We start from the raw sequence: 22,820 nt of genomic DNA on the forward strand, positions 1-22,820 counted from the left end.
GCCGACCTTCCTAGGGGGTGTTCATATGATAACAGAAGGCTCTTGCAAGAATAGATGTTTTACCTTTCCCCTTTATTCAGACTCTTCCGAGCAATCCGTTTCCTCATCACATTCTGTGAACAGCGTCATTAACAGCTTGGATAATGTTATCTTAGTGCATGTACATTTACTTAACCAGCCACATAGTGTCCTGTTAGTTTTCACCAATGTTTTACTGTCTTAAAAAAAACCCACGATGAATATTTGCATTCCCCCAAATTAGGTCCACAAGGTGTTGGTAAGCAATGTGTGGGGCAAGTGTTCCAAGGCCCGTAAATACATTTGGAAATCTTGGTTGAAAAAACTATGAGGTAGGGTCCTTTACTGGGATTTGCCAAAGCCTTAAATGTGCTACTGAGTGCTGGGACTCTCCAGCAGGGTGTGGCTGGGGATGCCTTTACTAAACCCTGGCCCACGGTGTGCTTTTTAGAGGGCGTGCTTTCAGGACTGGTCACCCCAGAAGTTTCCTTGGATACTAACCTGCATGTAAAGGCTGCCCCGGAGTGCAACACGTAGTTCCAGAAATTGCGTTGTCGTGTAAACACGAAGGCACGTCCTGTCTTTGATGCACACTGTCAAATGCCTTTCCCTAAGGCGAGTACATTGCCGATGTGAATATAAATTGTTAACAGCGACCAGTTTCCCCGAACTCCCCCCAACAGTGACAGTGAATTTAAATCTGATCTCATTTGGTTGCGTTTCTTTTCCAAGTTACTGATGACTTGCTGCCGCTGATGTGAGCACCTTCTGAGGTCCCTTCCTACCTATTGGGATCTGTAGTTGTTCTTATGGAAACAAATCGTCTATTTTTATAAGCGGACACTATTGAAGAATTTCGTATACTTATGGCAGTCACCCTTGTTTTTTATTTGCTTTTTAGTAGTGTTCTTTTTGAATTTGTGACGCTTCTACATGTTGATGAATCAGTTCTCGAAAGCATTTATTTTTTTATAGCTTTTTCACTGTGTTTAAGCTGAGAAAGTCCATATATAAAACTTGGTACACTTAATAATCGCTTCTTGGGTTTTTGTTGTTATTCACATTAACTTTTAACCCCTCTGGAATTTATATTCATTTATCTTGCTGTCCTGCTCTCCCCTTCCCCCCCCCCAAAAAAACTGTTTTATAGCACTATATATTCTGCATCATTTTTTCCTTTCAAAATTAATATATTATACCCAGGCAGTCCTTTAATAATGGTTATGGGGGGAAAATTATCTCTGCTTCCTAAATTAGCAGATTGAGACGCATGGGAATTTACGAGTGGTCAGTTACTTTGGCCAGTGTCCGTCTTAAGGCAAGCATATTTTGTGATAATGTGATGAAGCCACGACCTTTCTGAACTGACTTACCCTTAATATGTGATTTTTAAAAATTTTCCTGCCTTGAAGCTCATGGGAGAGGCCACTAGGAAGAACAGAAGACTGCGTGTTTAAAGATATTTGAAAATTAACATGAAGAACGGAAACGTTTGTTACTAACCAGTGTTACTAACAAAAGCAGCCGCTTGACAAACATGATCAGGTTTAATTCTTCAGTCCACTGTGCGGCTGAGAAAAAGCAGAGACTCGGGCCACTCCTCCCGTCTGGGAGCTGGGAAGGGCAGAGCCAGGGCTCCTTTCGGGGCCGCCTGTCGCAGTTGGGGTCCACGGATAGTGTCTCAGGACCCCAAGGGCCTGCTGTTTGGACAGCATCAGTGCTCTATCCGAGAACGAGTCACAGCACAGCACTGGGATAGCTGTAGTGTACAAGGCGGGTGTAGGATGAAGAACCCTTTTGCTGAAGGTTTGTAGGCAGGGAGCACATTGACCTTCTTTCTACAAGACTGGACTTGGGGACCCTGGAGGTGAAGAAGGAAGCGTTCCTCTGGCGTGGGGACCATGTCGGTGCTCAGAAGGTCAGCCCCTCTTCTCTGGGCAAGCCCCTTGGCTTAGCTAAGTGCACCTGAGCTCGCCTTTTTTTTTTTTTTTTTTTTTTTTTCAAGCGCCCTTGCTCTGCAAGTTCACGTGGAAATTTCGGAACCGTTCCTCCTGCCTCGGCTGAATCTTGCATCTTCAGGCCGCGCTGGTTCGTGTTTTGAAGCCCACGGAAGTCCGAGGTGGAGGCAGCGGCTCTCTGCAGAGACCAGCGGCTGCTGGTCCCCGCGCAGGGCCTGTGCCCCCCACTCCCCAGCTTGGCGGCTCCCAGGACTGATCCCTTCTCCAGCCCCCTGGGAGCCACTTTTGTGGCCATTCCATCTGGTCTCACAGGGCCGCGGGTGGAGGAGGGGCGGCGGGGGCCGCTTGGCAGGGCCCACCGGTCTCCCACGTTAGGAGCAATTTGCAAACCGCTCTTGGAGGGGGCGCGGGGCCAGCCCCGAACAGGCTGCTCCTGTTCCCCCCATTGTGTGCGGGCGGGGTCGGCGCCTTCCCCCGGCGGACCTGAAAAGTTAGAGACAAAAATCGTGTCTCCAGTGGGGGCGGGGGGGGGGGGGCGTTCTTGTGCAGAAAGGAAGGAAATACCTCTGTGGGATTTTCCCCCCTCTCCATCCAAAAAAATACAGAGCCTCTCTGTCTTGAATGCAAAGGCCGGCTTTAAATCTTTTAGGTTTGGATTAACTCTGCAAAAGAAAAAAGAAAAAATCTGACAGGCTTTCAGATATGACGCAGGAAAACTTCTTTTCCCCCCTCCATGCCCGTTGTTCCTGTGTGAAGCCCAAGGCTGCGGACTGAATGGGGGGCGCCCGTTAACATGACAATGGTCAGAGGGAGCAGCCAGCGGCTCCCCCACACTTTCTGCCTTTTCGATCGGCGGACATTTAATCCAAGGTGGCAAAGGCAAAGAATAAATCTTCCTCCTCCGGCCCCCTCCATGAAAATAGGTATTTTCAGTGCCGGGACTTAGAATCTCGGGTCTTACCTTTTCCCCCCAGAAGGAAAAAGAAACGTGGTTTTGTGTGTGTTTTTTTTGCAGTCATCACCATCCTGAAAAAGCTTCCTTCACTCTCCACAAAACCCGCCGACTTGATAGACATTTCCTATTACACCGTGATTGTTGGTTTTCACTATTGAGGATGTCAGCAAACATGTCGAAGATCATGTTTTGCTTATAAAATAAAGTGACTTTTATGTGAATATTTTCCGTGCGGTTGGTGTCTAGCATATGGGTGCTGTTTCGTTGAAGCCACGTGGCGACATGTATTTTCTGATAATTTTGTAATCCCATGTTTTTATTTTAACCGTATTCAGAGCTATTTGATCCTGTAAAGGGGAGAAAAAAAAATCTTAGTGTTCTTGAACCAACACTCTGTATGGATAAGCCGTGTTCATGTAGAAAAAAAAATTTAAATAGCAGTTCCTGGTGTTCAGGTGAGAGTCAAAATGAAGAGGTAATGTGAAGCATAATTAGTAATCTTTCAACTTGATAAGGGTTGATTGGCTCGGGTTGTTTGTGTATAATTGTGAAACTGCCTATAAGAATTAAAACTCTAGATCGTTTTTAATTCCTGAACCACACGTGGTTTAAAAAAAATTCTGTGTGATTTTCAGTAGAGTGTAAATGTGCATGCATTAGTTGGCTACATTTTAATGGGGTTATAACAGTATGTTTACTGCAAATTTACTCTTGATGAACAAATAAGACTAGAAGTGAAACAAAATACTTCTTCTGGCTTTATTGTATGACATAGTCCTTCCTTTTAAGCTCTTTGAAATCGAATTATATTACTACGGAATTTCTATTATAATTGCAAATAACCAATAGAATTTATTAATTTTATATTCATAGAATTATTTTTTTTTTTTGCAACCCAAATGGCTCTGAGATAGCAATTTGAGATTTGATGCAAAAGAATGATTAAATTCTTTTTAATACACTTTTACTTGCATTTTTTATATGCTAGATGTTTGGTTTAACTTTAGCAAAAATATATCAAAACAAGTTATATAAATCTTGAAACAAAGAATATATCAAAACAAGTTATATAAATCTTGAAACAAAAATTTAGATTATTCTACATAATACCAGCTGAAAAGAGTAAAATTATTTTTATAGCTATCTTAACTTGATTATATTATATTCACTATTTATCTGGATAGTTTTTTACTATCATGTCTTATTTTATAAAAATCATTAATTTTTATTTGCAAAATAGTAAATTTAGTTTCTAAGTAGGATTTATTTTACATGTTGTGTTATAAGAGAATTTAATCCAGAATATATTTGAATTTGCCCAAAAAGATTTTTATATTATAAAGATATAAACCAAGGTCAAATGTATTCTAAGTTATAAAAGAATGCCAAAGTTTATTACTCCGTGTATTGATCACAATAAAAATCTCATAAAATATGAAAAGACTTGACAAATGATAAAATTTTGCTGTATTAGACACTCAATGGGGGAAAAAAATAGATGTAGTAAATACATGTGTTAACACATTTGGCTTTTAATTTTGTATATTTCACAAGTTTAGAGTTATTATAGTATACCCTCTTGCAGAATGAGATTCTTAAAATTATTTCACTTCATGTCATATAAAAACTAAGCATGAATGACGCGTTTCTTGTGGTTTCTCAGGCAGCCATGCTGTTCAGTTCCGGCGTCTTTTGGACGGGCCTGTTATTCATCCCCGTGGCCTCTCTACTTCTTGATGTGGTGTACAAGGTGTAAGTACAGCGCTCAGTTATGAACATAAGAATACAGGTGTATGCTAATCCACACATTTCTCTACTTGTAACGTCAGCTCCAGGATGTGCAGTTTGCAGAATAGGAATTAGTAGTATTCCCTTATTCTACATAAATAAATAAAGAAGGAGTGATTGAGGAACTAGAAATCTAAATTAGTTTAAAAGACATAAAGCAGGTAGTTTCAGTTAATATTGGAGAGGACGTTTTTAGAAATCGGCCTGAAAAACCCAGTGAAGGTAGGAGAAAACTTTTATCATCTCCAGACATACTTATATATGTTATTAGTGAACAGTAGTTGTGAAGTTTTTTGCTTGCTGGATTCTAAACATACATAAAATATAGAATGAAAGAGACTAGAACTTTACTAATTTATGTCAAGGATTATAAGTTTTAAAATGTCATCTCTTCCCACAAAAAAATGGTACCATGAAAGTTAGTTGCATGATGATTACTTAATAACTATGAGAGTTTTAATGTTATAAACCTAATCCATTTAAGACTATTGTTTCTGTAATTATATTAACGCTCAAAATTTTTCTCATTTTTTATATTCTATTGAAATACTGTTGTCCTCTGTTCACTGTTGTACTTAGAGGCATGATAATAAAAGTTTCGTGAAGTCTTTGGTTTTCACACAAATATTTCCATGCAAAATTTTGTTTTTGCAGTATCAAGAGGACTGCTTTTAAAACATTAGTAGATGAAGTTCAGGAGCTGGAGGCAAAATCTCAAGACCCAGGAGCAGTCGTGCTTGGGAAAAGGTAATATATACCACATATGTTCTTTTCCAAGTGAATTTTACATTTTTCTTTCACTAGCGATTGGAAATAAGTGGTAAAACTTATATTTTGTCAGTTAACAAGGAACTGGCAGTGTCGTTGACAAATTTTGGAATCAGAGAGATGTGGATTCAAATCAAAGCTGCCATTTCACTAAGCTGTGTGTGACCATAGCCAAGTTGCTTAATACTACCGGGCCTCAATTTACTCTTCTATAAAATGGGGGTGATAATTCCTACCTCAGGACTAGTTGTAAGAATTGAATAAAATACTATCAATAAAATCAACCAAAGGCCTTGTATGCATGACTATAAGCCTAACCAATGGACACAAACACCAGGGGGGTGAAGGCATGAGTGGGGGTGAGTGGGCAATGGGGGGATAAGGATACATATGTAATACCTTAATCAATAGAGAAAAAAAATGTTTAAAAAAATACTATCAATAAAGCAGATAGCTCGATGCCTGTTAAACACATTAAATAAATAGTAGTTATAAGCAATACTAGAGGCCTGGTGCACAACATTCGTGCACTGGGGGGGTGGGGGCGGGGTCCCTCAGCCCAGCCTGTGCCCTTTAGCAGTCCGGGAGCCCTCAGGGGATGTCCGACTGATAGGGGAGCGGGCCTAAGCCATAGTCAGACATCCTTAGCACTGCTGCAGAGGCGGGAGAGGCTCCCACCACCACCGCTGCACTCGCCAGCCATAAGCCCAGCTTGTGGCTGAGCAGCACTCCCCCTGTGGGAGTGCACTGACCACCAGGGGACAACTCCTGCATTGAGCGTCTGCCCCCTGGTGGTCAGTGCACATCATAGCGACCGGTCGTTCCGCCATTCGGTCAATTTGCATATTACCCTTCATTATATAGGATTGTGTTATGGAACTGAAAGGGGGGAAAAGACTTTTAGCTTCAAACAGTATCCATGATAAACTAGTATGTCATGAAAATCAGAGCCTGACTTAGGACAGAGTGTCCTGCAATGGCATATGTGGCTTGGTATGTGATTAGGAACTGATAGGCATGTATCATACATGAAGGGAGTTATGTACTCCAAGCCCTTGCCTCAGCACCACCACCTCACAAAAAGCAAGGTTAGAAAGCTAATCAAATGTACTAAATTGGCAAAGCATTACAAAAAGGAAATGAAAATTATTTGAAAGCAGTCTGTAATGAACCCCAATCATGAGGGTAATGCCAGGTATTTTTTTCTCTCTTTCATCACACTAATATAAGCTAAACCGTATGAAATATTTTGCTCTGATGTGTGTCACCTTCTTGGTGATTCACTGTTGTTATTCTGTTTGACACAATGGAGTAAGTGTTAGGCTGGGAACATAAGCTGAGACCTTGGCTTCCTGCCCTCACTTGTTTGCATGAGGCCGAAGGGGCACGTCACACACCAGTCTGCTCTCCGAAGCTGTTAGCATTGGTTTTGTTGAGCACTTACTGCATGCCAGGCGCTGCACTTACCACCCCATGTCTACTATCTCATTGAATCCCTGTAACAACCGCATGCAAATCCATCACCTGCATTTTTTCCAGATGGGGAAACTGAGACTTAGAGAGACTATGTACTCAAGGTCAGAAGTCCCAGAGCTGAGCTTTGAGCCATATCAATTGATTCCCAAATCCCTGCTCCTAACCATTCACTGTTCTGCCTCCGGGTGCTACCTGCTCAAGAACCTGATAGAGCAACAAAAGCAGCCTACCCTGGCCTGACACCGTCCTTGACCTCTCTGAATCAGAATCCCTGTGATGTGATGGGGGTGATATTACCTATTGTCCAACTTAGAGATAGCCTCCTCCTCCCTCCACCTTCCCCTCCATCTCTGTCCCTTCGTCTAAAAATGTGCATCTATCCCATTGCATGGCATAAACAGTCCCTCAATGTCTTCTCTCTCTTTCACTCTGGCTATAAAAAGGATGTGGTAAGAATTCTGGTTCGCACGATTGTGAATGAAACCATTTATGAACCATTATTAGGGAAAGGCCACTGATGATACTTGTTACTGCCCTCGGGAGTAAATTTCTCATATCTGTATGTCAATGAAGCTTACATTAAGCCCCTTCGCGTGATATTTAGTTTGCGTGGTTTGTAGTTTATCAGTGACCCCAGTGTTTTCCGTCTAGTCCAGTGATGGGCAACCTTTTGAGCTTGGTGTGTCAAACTTCGCCAAAAAACTGAGCATAACTCGGGTAGTGTGTCACTTTGAGGAAAAACATTATTTTGCAAATGTTTCATCCTCAGGAGCAGCAAATGTTTCATCCTCGGCATGCGGCTACCTCAGCGGCCACGTGTCATCAGAAATGGCTACGCGTGTCAGTGCTGACACGCGTGTCATAGGTTCGCCATGACACGTGTCATAGGTTCGCCTGTAATTCCTACTCTATCTCTGTACTCTGTTTACTCTTATGTTTTTACATTGATTGCCTGTATTATAATGTATTTGATTACCTATAATGTATTTGATTACCTCTAGGTGATAGCTAGAGGAGGGGGAGGGGGGACGGGAATTTGTGAAAGGAGAAAAATCTTAATTCGTTGGAAAAGTCTTCATGCTGAACTTATTGCATTCTAGGCAGTTAAGGAATTGTCAGATTGATTTTACTGCCACGATTATTTTAGAAATCTTGGACAATGATATCAATATCGAATTTTTTAAAGTCTGCTAATTTTATGTACATTTCCAAAGAGGGAAACATTGGGATTTCTGTGTATTTTAGCGATATCAGACTTCCTTTAGTTCCAAAACACCGTGTTATCTTATGCCTCCCCGTCTTTGCTGTTCCCTTGCCTAGAAGCTGATACCCTTTCATAGACTGGGCAGTCCAATTCCTGGCTTTCAAAACCCAGATCAGATGCAATTACCTCAACTTTTCACAAATACAATACAGGCAGTCCTCGGGTTACGTCAGACTCGACGTACGTCATTTCGTGGTTATGTCGCCATCTCCCATTTACAGTATTTATTTAAAAAAAAAAAAAAAAAGTCCCGTCATTTCTACGTATGTACATATGTGCTTTATGTTTTTTAGTATTTATTTACCACAAGTAAAGGTCAGGAATTGTTATCTTTCTTTTAAATTATTTTGACTGTTTCACGTCATTACTGCTGTGTATGTGCTCCATGTGAGTGACGTAGGTGCTTGTGTAGGTGGGTTCCGACTGACAGTGAAAATCACGTTACTTCACACGCACTGTAGGAACGGATCTCCGCGTAACCCGAGGGCTGCCTGTAATTCCTACTCTATCTCTGTACTCTGTTTACTCTTATGTTTTTACATTGATTGCCTGTATTATAATGTATTTGATTACCTATGTTTGTTTCCCTACTAGATGGAACTCCTTGAAAGAGAGGCCCTTTGTGTTAGTCTTTGCAAGGCAGCACCTAGCATAGTACCAGGAACATAGTAGCACTCTATGAATATTTGGTGAATGGGTGAATGAATGGTCTAGAGAAGGAAAGAAGGAAGGAAGGGAGGGAGGGAGGGAGGGAGGAGTGGGTGAAAGGATAGAGTAGTGGGTGGTAAATAGATGTTTGACCTGTGAGTAGTTAATTAAAAATAGGATACATAAGAACATAGAGTTACATTGGTTACCCTTCCCAAATTAGTACTATCCAAAATAATGATGGTTTACTTTTTTTGACATAGAATGATGCAGTTCTTTTTTTTTTTTTTTATTTTTTTTTTATTGATTTCAGAAACAGGAAGGGAGAGGAAGAGAGAGAAAGAAACATCCATGATGAGAGAGAATCATGGATCAGCTGCCTCCTGCATGCCCCACACTGGGGATCGAACCCACAACCCGGGCATGTGCCCTTGACTAGAATCGAACCTGGGACCCTTCAGTCCACAGGCTGATGCTCTATCCACTGAGCCAAATTGGCTAGGGCAGAATGATGCAATTCTTAAGGGAGATTTTGTGAGTTGATCATCCCTAATTTTTTAAATTTTCAATAAGTGATGCTATGAAGTCAAGCTAAACATAAGTGAAACTCTGCTAGAGAAACTGTAACTTGTAGGCACTGTATCCAGATTAGCATTTGCAATAATTTATTTCTCATCTTCACTCATTGTCAAAAATTAAAACATCTTAGTTAAAATAATGAGTCTGTTTTAGAGGAAATAGTATGCTACTTGCCAGCAAATTGGGTATATTCCAATTTTAAATCAAAATGGGCGTCAGGGAGGTATATTTCATCATTTTAAGCATATTGCTGTTAAGCCTAAAATATTGGGAGAATCAGTCCAAACCTCACTCCCGATCACTGGATAGCCATGGATAGTTATTTTTAATTAAGAAAATGACTTAAAAGCTGAGTCCGTGTTCTTTGCTGTAACTTTTATGTGGACATGCTCTAACACTAGGGAACGGAAGCATCTATAGTTCCAAAATCCAAAAACAAAACTTCAAAAATCCTTTTTTTTTTCATAGATCTATAGCAAACATTTCCTGGAAAAACCTAAACCATTTGTTCTATAAATACAACATTAATAGTGTTTATTTTTTCTATAATGTAAATGTTTATATATTTGTAGCAGAAATATTAATTTTGGGAGCCTCTCAGATCCCACTTGAGGGTATTATATCTACAAGTTGTAATATCTTAGTTTCTAAAAAAAAAAAAAGGAAATCCAAAAGAATTAAAATAAGGGATTGTGGGCACTGCCCTCATTGGAGACAAGGCAGTTATTTTTGGATATATTTTATGTGCATGTGAAGCAGTGCATCTATAGACAGGCAAATCTACACTAATAAAAGAGAAACATGCAAATTGACCATACCTCTGCTACGCTCACAAGCCATGCCCACCAGCCAATCAGGAGCAAGTATGCAAATTAACCCAACCAAGATGGCTCTGGCCACACAGTGAGCAGGAGGCTTGGGTTTCCCTGGCAATGGAGGAAGCCAAGCTTCCCGCCCTGGCTGGCCCTGGCCTCCGCTCAAGGCTACAAAGTTTCAATTATAGAAGATAAATAAATCCCAACAAAAATGGCAGCAGCCACAGAGCTGGAGAGAGCAGGAGGCTTGAGTTGCCCTGGCAGTGGAGGAAGCCAAGCTTCCCGCAGCCCTGGCCCCCCCTGGCCTTCCTGCCCTGGCCTCCGCTCAAGGCTACAAAGCTTCAATTATAGAAGATAAATAAATCCCAGATACCAGGGCCTCCGCTTAGGTCGCTGGGGGGTGTGGCTGGCCTGCAAACCACCATAGGCCCCTTGCCCAGGCGGCCCCATGCCCCAAGAGAACCCCCACCCTGATCCAGGACACCAGGGCAAACCAGCCGGCCCCCACCCGTGAACCAGGCCTCTATCCTATCTAATAAAAGAGTAATATGCAAATTGACTGTCACTCCAACACACAAGATGGCTGCCCCCATGTGGTCAAAGATGGCTGCCCCCATGTGGACACACGATGGCAGCCACAAGATGGCCAGCAGGAGAGGGCAGTTGGGAGGGACCAGGCCTGCTAGGGAGGGCAGTTGTGGGCAATCAGGCCAGCAGAGAAGGGCAGTTGGGAGGGACCAGGCCTGCAAGGGAGGGCAGTTGGGGGCGATCAAGCCTGCAAGGGAGGGCAGTTAGAGGTGACCAGGCCAGCAGAGGAGGGAAGTTGGGGGGAACTGGGCCTGCAGGGAAGGGCAGTTGGGGGGACCCAGGCCTGAAGGGGAGGGCAGTTAGGGGTGACCAGGCCTACAGGGGAGGGCAGTTAGGGGCAATCAGGCTGGCAGGGGAGCAGTTAGGCATCAATCAGGCTGGCAGGGGAGTGGTTATGGGGTGATCAGGCTGGCAGGCAGAAGCAGTGAGGGGCAATCAGGAAGGCAAGCAGGCAAGCAGTTGGGAGCCAGCAGTCCTGGATTGTGAGAGGGATCCCAGATTAGAGAGGGTGCAGGCTGGGCTGAGGGACACACACACACACCCATGCATGAATTTCATGCACCGGGCCTCTAGTATGATAATAAGACACAATTTTTTATAGCTAACTGTAGACATTAGCCAGCATATCATTGTCAGCCAATTTTTAATAGAATTTTATACAGGATCCTCAGGTCAATCCTCATTAATTTGCCCATCGCCTTTGTTTGGTCCAAAGCCTTAGCCTTAAAGGAGTAGGGAAGTATGGATGTCTGGTAATTTGGTCATATGGATGGTGATGGTGGTCTCTCCCAGCCTTTTCCTGTATTGTTTATCTTCACAAAAAGCAATGAGAACATTGCCCAAGAACTAAGAGAAAAGAAACAGTATTTCTCAGTTGTCATGCTGGATTTTATGTGTGTTATATAAATTTCTAGGGGTTTAGGATAGGCAGACAAATGCTTTCCCCGGCCTACTCATCACTGTGACAATGGTTCTGTCCAGCATTGGTATAGAAAAGGGACCGTACAAGGAAATGCTCTCTCCTCCAGAGCAGAGATTAGGCCTGTTACATTCATTGTTTATCTCCCCACCACCACCACCTAGTACAGACAGACAGCTGTCGCATTCTACACACTTAAGCATTCAATCGATGAAGGGTTGTTTACTTTCCTGAGGAGATCCATTTTAATGACACAACCAAAATAGCGTGGCAACCCAACATAAAGACAAATGCATATTTACCTCTCTCAAAAGATCACTGAAAATACTTTATGGCAACATGTTCCAGGATAGTAAATGGGTTTACCTATACTTTTTTTTTTAATATATATCGATTTCAGAGAGGAAGGGAGAGGGGGAGAGAGAGAGAGAGAGAGATCAAAACATCAATGATGAGAGAGAGTCATTGACTGGCCACACACACCCCCACCAGGGACTGAGCCCACAACCCAGGCATGCGCCTTGACCAGGAATCAAACCCAGGACCCTTCAGTCCACAGGCCAATGCTTTATCTACTGAGCCAAACTGGCTAGGGCTACCTATACTTTTTTAGTGTTATTTTAAAACATGAAGTATTTTTTAAATGTTTTATTTTTTAAATGAAGTATTATTTTAAAACATGGTATCATTCCACCTCACCTCCATCAGATATCCAAGTTGCAAAATGTTAGTGGGTTTGAAAATAAGGTAACAATATTTAAGTGGTAGTTGTTGTGTATGTAATTGCAATAAACAAATTCAAAATTTGCATAACTGGCATGTACAGTATATGAAAGACCATACAGATTGAGTAAAACCACTAAGAACTGTGAAGAAGATGGAGTTTTTAATGAGAAGGAATCCTGCTCACTTTTCTTCTCACACTATGTTCAGCTATTCAACAAACTGAACTTTCAACACACCTATTAATGGTTAACATGTTACCAGCATATTTTATAATGGGACTTGATAGTAATATCAGTGCCCACAAACATCAGTGGCACAAAATGGCATAATGTTGACCTGATGAGTAGTTCTCTAATTAAGGTAAGAGAAGACTAGAGAAAATAGTAAACACAAATCATCATCACTTACTATTTATTACGCACCCCCCTGTGAATGGCATTTCTGTTCTCTAGGAGGGACTCCGCTCTATAAGAAATAACAGTAGGTAGCCAAAGCAGAAAACACACAAAACTCATAGCTACTAAAGAAGTGGAGGGTGAGGATTATAAATTAAGCACATGTAGCCGTAGGCATCTCCTGTTAAAGTAGTGTTGAGTAAACACCAAGGCATCTTTCATTTTGTGATGATCTCTGTTCTAATTGATTTTATATATTTTTAATTGATTCCAGAGACAAAGGGGGAGGGAGAGGGAGAGAGAGAGACAGACAGACAGACAGACAGACAGACAGACAGACATCAATGATGAGAGAATCATTGATCAGCTGCCCCCTACTAGGGATAGAGCCGACATCCCAGGCATGTGCCCTGACCGGGAATCAAAATGTGGCCTCTTGGTTCAGGGGTCCACGCTCAACCACTGAGCCACAGCAGCCAGGCTAGTTGATTTTTTATAACTTTTGGGGATCTGGCGAGTGGTGAGGGGAGTAGCATTTGTTGAGTGCCAGTCACTGTGCTGGAAACTACCATTCACTGAATCCTCGGTCAGCCTGGGGTTAGGGGTTGTCCTCTTATACATGAGATGGCTGAGAGGGTTTGCCTAAGGGGGCCCGGCTAATACGAAACAGACTCAGAATTAAACCAAAGTAGGACAGCAGAGCCCATGCTCTTTCCAGGCGATGTGCTCCTTCCCCAGGAAAGACTGTCTTAGTGCCTTTTTTTTTTTTTTTAACACTAGACGTTAGCTTTATATATAACAGCTGAGTGAAATTCAGTGTCGCCTTACTTGAAATGTTACTAAACAAAATTACATTTTCTTATATATGTGAGTTGCCATAATGTGGAAGTCAAAACTCTCATGTCCGCCTTCTTAACACTTTGATGTTGTCATGTTAAAGCATTATGCATTTAGGAAGGCCAGCCTGAGACCTGGAAAATGTATTTGTGGGGGGAAAGCTGCTATATAATGATACATTACCATCCCCTAGTCTTCTGTAGTCATTTCCATTTTACTTCCCAGCATCCCAGCTGGCCAGGCTCTGCTAACAAAATCAGACCACCTGCTGCTCAAGCTGCCCACTTCCCCAAAGCAGTTACATATTTCAGTGTCCCTCAGGGTCCCCGGTCTGTAATGTTAGATCATTTTAAAGTGGAGTAAGAAAAGTGACTGTAAAAATGGCCCTTTTTCCTTCCCCTTATCTGTTTATTTCACTGGCAAAAGCAAGTTCTGCAAATATTTGCAAAACCACTGGAGCTTTAGATGAATTAGCTTTCTTGCTTTAATGTAGCTAATTCCCAGTGACAATAAAGTATGTCTAATAAGTACCAGTTAACATCCCTAGACTTTAAAAAATATCTGTGGAAGATTACTACAAATGTCAACATTTCTAAATATTTTACTTCAGCAAAAGCCTAAATATTTGTGTAATTACAAGTTCATTTCACAGAGGATCCATTTTTTTATTTTTTTATTTTACATATGATTAAAAATTGTTCCATTTCAGGGCCTCAAAATAATTGGCAAAATACTGAACTAACATAACTTACAGCAATTTAGCTGAAGCTTTTATAGTGGGGAAAATGCAAGATGGAAAATTTTCAACTGAGTCAGTTCCAGTGATTAAAACAATATTGTATAAACATTTGCTGCAACGCATATAGATTTCTTATTAGCTCTTCATGCTTATTATGTTCTTTGATAGCAAAGCAAAGTTTTATAAATCAACCAATGGAGAAATGGCGTGATTGGGAGGATTGATGATGTTTCAAAGGGCATTTCAGGATTATCATTCAAATTCATATATTCAACCAATATTTGACTTCCCTACTATGTAAGACAGTTAGTTCTATGTGTATTGGGGGGGGGGGGGGAATGATGATTATTTCTTGCAGTATCCTTTTAGAAGTTACATCATTAATCATATGAATTTGTTCCTATAGAAAAGATTATTTTAAACATTTATTGAAAAATGAATTGTTTCTTGTCATTTTACCTACCATAATTATTTTCTGAAGACAATTCCTTTATTTTAAAATGAAACTAAGGGACACATTTCACATTGTATCAGAGGTAGTGGAATTTTCCTAATTAAGTAGTCTAAGAAATTTCTTCTTGGTCTAATTTCCAGGATTTCTTTATATAACTAAAAAAAGCATATTGCATACCAAAATATGCTCAAAGTAGGAAAAAGCTATAATAGTAATTAATTACTGCAATTTAAAAAAAAAACCTGTTGTGCTTAAAATATACGTAGTAAGTCAACTAAGATTTTAGAAGCAAATAAACTATTGGAAGATTTTTTTTTATTTTTTATTAATTGTATTGTGCAGGTTGTATATTTCCGTTTGACTTAAATATAACTGGGAGGTGGGGAAATCTTTTGACTGGATTATTGGGGACAAAATAGTCTTCTATCTAAACTCTTGAAATCTCATTAGCTGAGAAAATGGGGGTAAAAGAGAAATCACTAGACCACAGATTTCTCAAGCAATCTTTTGTTTAAGCCTGAGTCTCTCTGGTGGCCCTGCGGGCACACTGGGGTCTCTGCTGAGCTGGTAATTCATTTCGTTTGCACCTGCTCTGCAGCCTCACGGAGAGGGCACAACTGCTCAAGAACGTCTTTAAGAAGAACCACGTAAACTTGTACCGGTCCGAGTCACTGCAACAAAACCTGCTCCGTAAGTATTTGAGTTTTGTTGTTGTTTTTTAAACTCTGCCATTACTTCATAGCATTCGTGAGAACAGTGTTTTGACTTTAGGGACAGTTAACTGTTTAAAATTAGCACCCACAACAACTTTTGCATATTTGGCAACATGTTATGTAAATAGCAAATGTTTAGAGACTCCTTTGACCTCCACCATCTCACTTTTAGCTGAAAAGACAGAGCACTTTAAAATCTTGCTGCTTTCATTTAAAGAAAAATAATATTTCCACATGCCCCTTGCTTCCTTAAATCTTAAAAGGAACCAGTAAAATAAATCTTAACTCTTAAAAGCTCCCTCTGTATTGTTATCTTTTCTCCTTGAATAACTTTGCCATAGCCTTTTCAGCTTTCATGCAGAACAATGAAACATATATTCTCCCCTTCAAAAATATTTATGAACATTTGGAGTTGTAAGAAATTACTAGGTATCATGCCCTCTTAACATTTCAAAAGAATATAATATATAAAACCCTGTAGTAAATGTATTTATGTTAGTCATATATCTTTTGTTTCATGTTGTTTCCACATATAATTTATTTTTATTTATATACACTCATATTGAATGCTTTTGCTCTTTATACTTCAAGAGATGTGATCCCCTGGGGAGCCATGTCTTATCCATGTGCCCCCACCAGCCCTGTTGGGGTTTGAGTGAGTTCATTTGTAATTGCCCAAAGCCAAGCAGAATATTGTCTGAGGGAGAGACCATTTTCCACCATTCGTAGTTACATGTGCTTAGCACCTCTTCGCTTTTATTCTTCCTTCCCTGTCCTCCACCTAATCTATGTGGACATACAGGTGCCCACTTGACTGGGCTCCCTATCCCTCTGGAAGCCGGGAAGCAAAAATTAGAGGGGTGGAACCTGAGATGCTGAACGGAGAATTGAGAGGGATTGAGAGTGCCCGCTCATTCACCTAGGGAGAGAACTTGGAGACTCTAAGCCAGTCATCCGTCCCACTCCTCATGTAGCACTTGAGTCTCTGTCCTTTCCCAACATTAAAAATTGGTGTCATCGTGCTTTTCAAGGGGGGAGGGACGCATTAGTTCGCCAAGTTAGAAAATGAGCACTCAGAACTCAGACTATCAGAGATTTCCAGTGACTTCATGATGATCATTTCTCTTTTATCTTTAACTTCCAGACGGGTATGCTTTCTCTCAAGATGAAAATGGAATCGTCTCGCAGTCAGAAGTGATTAGGGCCTATGATACCACAAAGCAGAGACCTGACGAATGGTGATGGGGAGGGGCGGCCCGGCAGGCTCGCTGTGTCGCTGAGGAGGGCTCCCAGGTCTTCACCGGGATCTGCTGACCAATTCCAGCCTGGTCCAGGGAGGTGAAAGGTGGATCTGAGCTCATGTCGTTGATTGGCATTCAGATTCATGTATATTATAGACATAAGCACTGTGCGATCTACTGTAACACCATCTCTTTCAGATTTTTTAAAGTATTTGCTAAGTCTTTGTAAAGAGAGATTGAAAACGACCTTGAATTTTGCCGGGAGTGCTTTCTTACACTGAGAAGAGATCAGTATTCTTAAGCTGTTATTGTGGGGCTGTAACTGACAATTTACTGGTTATACCACAAAGCGACCAACCATTAAAAAACTCTCAAATGGTCATAAGTGAGAGGGGCTCTTGATATCCAGACTTAGATTTCAGAATATGTTGGAGGAAAAAAACCAGCATTCTTAAGGAACTGACTCACCTTACTGAACAAAATTTCTAAACAAGACATTAATAAGTGTTTGTGTCAAAAATTGTCTCGATACGTGTTTGCCAAAGAAGTTCAATAAATGTATTTCTCATGCAGTAGTCATTTGCCCAGAAATTTGAGAGTTTACCTCCAGCTCCGCCATAAGATCTGCATGCTTGACTTTCCAAATCTAAGAGTGATTTGCAAAAATGAGTATTTCAAGGCATTTGCTACTAAAATCTGTGATGTTGCACCTTTGGCCTTACAAACGCTTCTTTCTTGTCTGTCTTGTGTATTTGTTCAAGTTAGAGGGCACGCGTGGGAATGTGACTCTGTCGTTACAATGCTGATCTCTAAAACTGTGTTTACGTCTCAGTCCTTTCTAATGAGGTTTCATCATCATTTAGGCTTTTCGAAAAATCTGGCTTCTGCTGTAGATGGAGTGATTATCATTTTGTCTTAAAGTTTTCTCTCTTAAGAAAACCATGCTTATGTGTTCACGTGGGATTTCTCATGCTTCTGTCGGGGTATTTGAAATGCCATGTCGGACAAACGCATGGGCTTTTGTCCTGTGATTTGGTTCTCCCTGTGCGTTCCCACTAGAGGCGCCTGCTGTCTTATGTAGCACAGGCCGTGTTACGCTGACTCCCTGAAACTGAAGGCTGAGAATTACTTCACAGTTCACTTGTCAGGCAGCTCCCAAAATTGGTCACATGCTGCTAATTGGCACAAATAAATAGTACATTTTCCCCATTAAAAAAAAATACCTATGTTACTCAAGCCTTATAACTTTACCATCAAAGAACACTTTTCATCATGAGCTGGTTTTGTTCATATGTTTCAAACTGTATGTTCAGTTTCATTATTTAGAGCATTTCCAAGGCATCTGAAATGCCTGTTTTGCTACCAACAATAAATGGTGAAGGGGCTGTTTTAAAACCACAACCAGTTTTCTACACTATTTTTAAAATACTTCTTTCATTTAGGAAGAACTTAAAAGGAATTCTAGTTTTCAGGTACACTTCAGAGATTGATGCAAACTTTTTGCCTTTTATTCCCCAAAAGCCTGTTTGCCTTGAAGTGGACTTACCAGCAAAATAGGTAGAAATTCCTCTTAAAAAAGAAAAAAAAGTAAACTAGAATTGAGAAGAGAGGTGATTTTCGAAATCACTCCTTGAATTGAGTAATCTCACATTCTCTTCGCCCTTTTTCTCAATCTAGATTTAAAATTAGGCTGCACACCTTTTCTTTCCCTGTATTTTTAGCTATTTGGTTACAAGCATGCCTCCCACATTTTCTACAAATAAGAGAGGCTGTCACACATACATAATTCTAACCTAAAAGGGGCCAGGAGTGACATACTTCACTTCCCAGACCCTTCCCACTTGGGCTTTAGATGAAGAGAGTTGTGAATCAAAGCATCCAGCAAAGCCATAGGTGTAAGGTCATCCTCAAAATTCTGAAGTCACAGGCTTTGACTGTCCACTGAGTGGATCTACAGAAGTGGCTTTTCTCGGTCTCCCGACAGTTGAAGCCCAACCACAAAAATTAAAAAACGAGAATGACGGACATCCCTCCAGAGAAAACCTAATAGTAGTTAACGGACACCAGTGGCTTCCACTTGCCCTCACCTCACTGGTGGCATTCTTCTCCAGAGCTTTCATAGGAAAATATGATGAATATAATAAAACTTAACGTTATGACTTCAGAAAACTAAAAGTTCTAGTTTACCTCGAAACATGGATTGTTTCTGTGGAGCTCTTCCATATGAGGAGAATACTCATGGTTAATAATGTATAGGATCATGATCAGAAATAGGAACTACTTTATGTTTCTTTTGTCCCATGGCCCTGTATTTGAATTATCAATATTAAGTCCATTTTTTTTTTGCTTCTTGGGTGGAAGTGGGGTAGGTTGGGGGGCGGGGGCAGCAGGGAGTGATCTCCTTGGTGAAACTTAAAATATAACATTGCAGTGGCAGTGACCTCATAGTGCTGCATTAGAGAAAACCCCAAGGAGGAAAAACGTAACCCAGTTTTTTACCAGGACTACAATAAACAGTTGGAGTGACTTTTAACGTGTATTTTCTGAAAATAAAGGACACCTACTCTTCCATTAAAGAGTCCTTTGTAGGGACTCTGGCAAATGCTAACACCGTTGCTTTCAATATTTACAATTCAGAAAATACTACTTACAGCAGAAAATCCTCATTCATTTCGGATTGAAAAGCTGGAAGTTGCTTCTTTAATGTTGAATAGTACACAGTCACCCTGTGCATGAACTTTCTAAATGTTTTATATAACATATAAAAATATATTGGTGTCTCACACCCAGAAAGATGCTATATGGTAGAAATCACTAGCAGGGAAATGGTGTTTCTCAGGAATGTAGTAAATTTAAAATGAGATCTGTGCTGCCCACCTTCCCACTTCCCACTCCCCACTCTGTCGGATGCAAGCCTGCTTCCGCAGGGTCCTGAAGTTAATGGAAAGCTTCTTCTGATCAAGTCAGGTGACTGAATTCAGCTCAATAATATTAGCCATTTACATAAATGGTATGGTCATTCAATAGAATCAGTGATTCCTCTTAATTTCCGGGGGCGGGGGCGGTTAAGCATTTATTCTGACCATTACATTTTATGTTTTAATTTTGCAATTCCACATCCTAAATATCCAATAGGAAAGTCACGGGATAAGTTGTTGGGCATTGTGTGCACTGTATATCACTTACAAGTATAATCTGCCACTTAAAACGTTCTTTCAGAAAACGAATGCTAGTCTGAAAGTAATGGATTGTATATTCGTAGTTTTAAGTTATTTATAACAAGGTCATCATTATTACAAAGCGAAATAATCGTTAGTGTTTATTTCTGTGTAGTTGCCCTTGGACAGTTCCTGATTTTTAAACTTGTATCAAGTAAGTCTATAATCTCATAATCATCTACAAAATTTATCAAGAAAATGCCCACCCCATTCAATCATCTGGGCCAGTCCTATGAATTCTTTTTGTCAATTAATGTAACATGACACCATACGGTTTGTTACCTAAGTAATGCTTTTTAATGATGAATATTTCTATAATGCCTCCTAAAGAGACTGTAGTCTGATTTTTCTCACATTAAAATAACTGAAGTCACTTTGTGAAACTTAGTTCTACTTTGCTGCATTTTAATTAACCTTCAACAGCTATTAAAATGGAATGTAAGTTAAATTTTAAAGGAAAGGAAATAAATGTTTTTCATTTTCCATCTTGATTTATTTTCTGTATGAGAGCAGCTGTGTTTTTGATAGGTTTATGGTTTGCATGAATTAATATTTAAAGTGGTCCAGGCCAATGCATGGCTATTGCTGTAAATCTTGATGTTTATTTTTCCTTTTAAAATTCTATCATGGCTTACCTGGAATTTAATATTCAGTGGACAAATTAATTGGTCCACTGCACAACTTTTTTTAACAAGTAAATTATTTTATAAACAAATTTGAACAAATTTAATTGAAACTTTTGTTTAGCTGGCCTCTGAGAATCTTTCTTAATAAAGCTCACAAAACTCAGCAAATAAATCTCCCTTAAGTAGGAAAAAAAGCTAGATTTCATAAACTTGCTTACTCTGAATTAACAGCAACTTTCCATAGGTAAATCTGCTCTTGCAAAGATGTGAGCAGAATATTAAAAATAATAATAAATATTTTTATGTTTCTTGGTTCTAGAATAGAAGCCATAACTGCAGTAAATACTGTTTCTTCTTTGTTTTACTACTTGAAGCTTCATTTTTCACATTTTCAAGTTTATTAGGTTAAAAAAAAAAAAACACAGGCAGCCTTGCAAGGCAGCTACTATGGAAAATTGCAGTTTGCATTAGTGATAAAATTATATTTTCAGCCCCATGAAAAGCCATTCCTGCCGAAACTGCTGTAGAAATTGTGACGCTGCATGAGTGGAGAGTGTTGAATCTGTGATCATAGTAGTTTTCTCAGGTTTGTTTATGTCGATGTTCAATGCACTGTGTTTTATAAATAGTTACTAAGTTGAGTAATATCCCGTTCTATGCAGTGTTACCTGTCATTGGCCTTTTGTGAATGTGCATGTTTTAAACTGCAAATTTTAAACATTTTGTCCTCTAATTGTTATTAAAAATGAAATAAACTTTACCATTACATAAAAAATACTGTTAAAGTTTTAATTGCTAGTTTTAGAAACTATATTGTTTTATAAAACCTTCAAATCCGCATAACTGGTCTGAGAAGGGGTATCCATTTAATAGCTTTATTAACATATTTTGTTTACAACCCCAGTGATATATAAAACATCCCTTCTTTTTTACCCACCTAAATGAAACATGGAGTATATTAACATTGGCTTAGTAAGAAGGAGAGTTTTGACAATTAAGTATCAAAAAGAGAATATTATTTTAAGTGAAATTACTATATTCTGATTCTGCAGTCAGAAAAGCCTTCCAGGATTGTCCTCCTTACATATGCAAATCAGCCTGCAAGTGAGCAGCTTTCCCCCTAGGAAAGGGTAAATTTCTTAGGGTCTCTACACCCACCAATTTTTTTTTTTTTTTTAAGTTCATGAGAAAGTGGTTAGGTTTAGCCATTACATTTGCAGGAAGTAACCAGAAAATGATGAAATTGCCATGTGATACAAAAGTACAGGAAACATCAGAAATGAGAACAATAGTTCCATCAAAAATAGGCATGGTTGCCCTAACCGGTTTGGCTCAGTGGATGGAACATCAGCCTGCTGACTGAAGGGTCCCAGGTTCAATTCCGGTCAAGGGCATGTACCTCGGTTGCAGGCACATCCCCAGTGGGGTTGTGCAGGAGGCAGCTGATCAATGTTTCTAACTCTCTATCCCTCTCCCTTCCTCTCTGTTAAAAAGTCAATAAAATATGTATATATATATATTTTTTTTTTAAATAGGCATGGTTGGCTAAAAGGTAACTGGAGCTGCACTCGAGCAACCTGCTGGCATAGGTGAAGTTCGCAGGCCCTGAGGAAGCAATCTGAGGTGCCCCTGGTTGTATTCGAGTGAGGGCCCCTGTCCTTTCCCACAGTCTTCCCAGGGACAACAGTTGGGTGTGGCTACCCCAAGCAAAACAATGTGCACACAGAAAAGTTACCGGTGAATTCTATCAAATGATTTTCACATTCAACTTTATTCCCCTTAAAGTAAGCACTGTGTGTATACGACCCTGTACTGTAGGGTGCCTTCTGATACTACCATAAGGAAACTTGAATTCTTGTAAATTCAATATGCCATCCTCATTTAGAAGCTTTTGTATTCTTATGGCTGTGGTATATTCACTTGTTATTTCAAGTTTAAACTATGTAACTAGCGATTCAAATAAGAATTCTGTCAGAATAATTTTATTATTAACCAATATTTAATTGCAGTTTTAAAGTAGCCATGTACATATAAAAAATGTTAACAATTTGTTCCTTGATAGTTTAAGATGCCCATAAATTCTTACTTTTTCTGA

General features: G+C 40.0%; 1 protein-coding gene across 5 annotated transcripts in view; it reads left to right on the forward strand.

Annotated features, from left to right (window-relative positions):
- ATP8A1 (ATPase phospholipid transporting 8A1) overlaps window positions 1-21,500 on the forward strand; it is a 218,408-nt gene extending 196,908 nt beyond the window's left edge. For all 5 annotated transcript variants that reach the window (XM_054729332.1, XM_054729336.1, XM_054729339.1 and 2 more), the window contains 4 exons: window positions 4,595-4,683; window positions 5,374-5,466; window positions 15,526-15,617; window positions 16,785-21,500. In XM_054729332.1, coding sequence (XP_054585307.1) covers window positions 4,595-4,683; window positions 5,374-5,466; window positions 15,526-15,617; window positions 16,785-16,882 — 372 coding nt within the window. In that variant the 3' untranslated portion in view covers window positions 16,883-21,500. The remainder of the gene's footprint in view (window positions 1-4,594; window positions 4,684-5,373; window positions 5,467-15,525; window positions 15,618-16,784) is intronic.
- Window positions 21,501-22,820: the final 1,320 nt, after the last annotated feature.

Source organism: Eptesicus fuscus, chromosome 2 (assembly GCF_027574615.1).
Source record: "Eptesicus fuscus isolate TK198812 chromosome 2, DD_ASM_mEF_20220401, whole genome shotgun sequence".
Classification (NCBI taxonomy): Eukaryota; Metazoa; Chordata; class Mammalia; order Chiroptera; family Vespertilionidae; genus Eptesicus; species Eptesicus fuscus.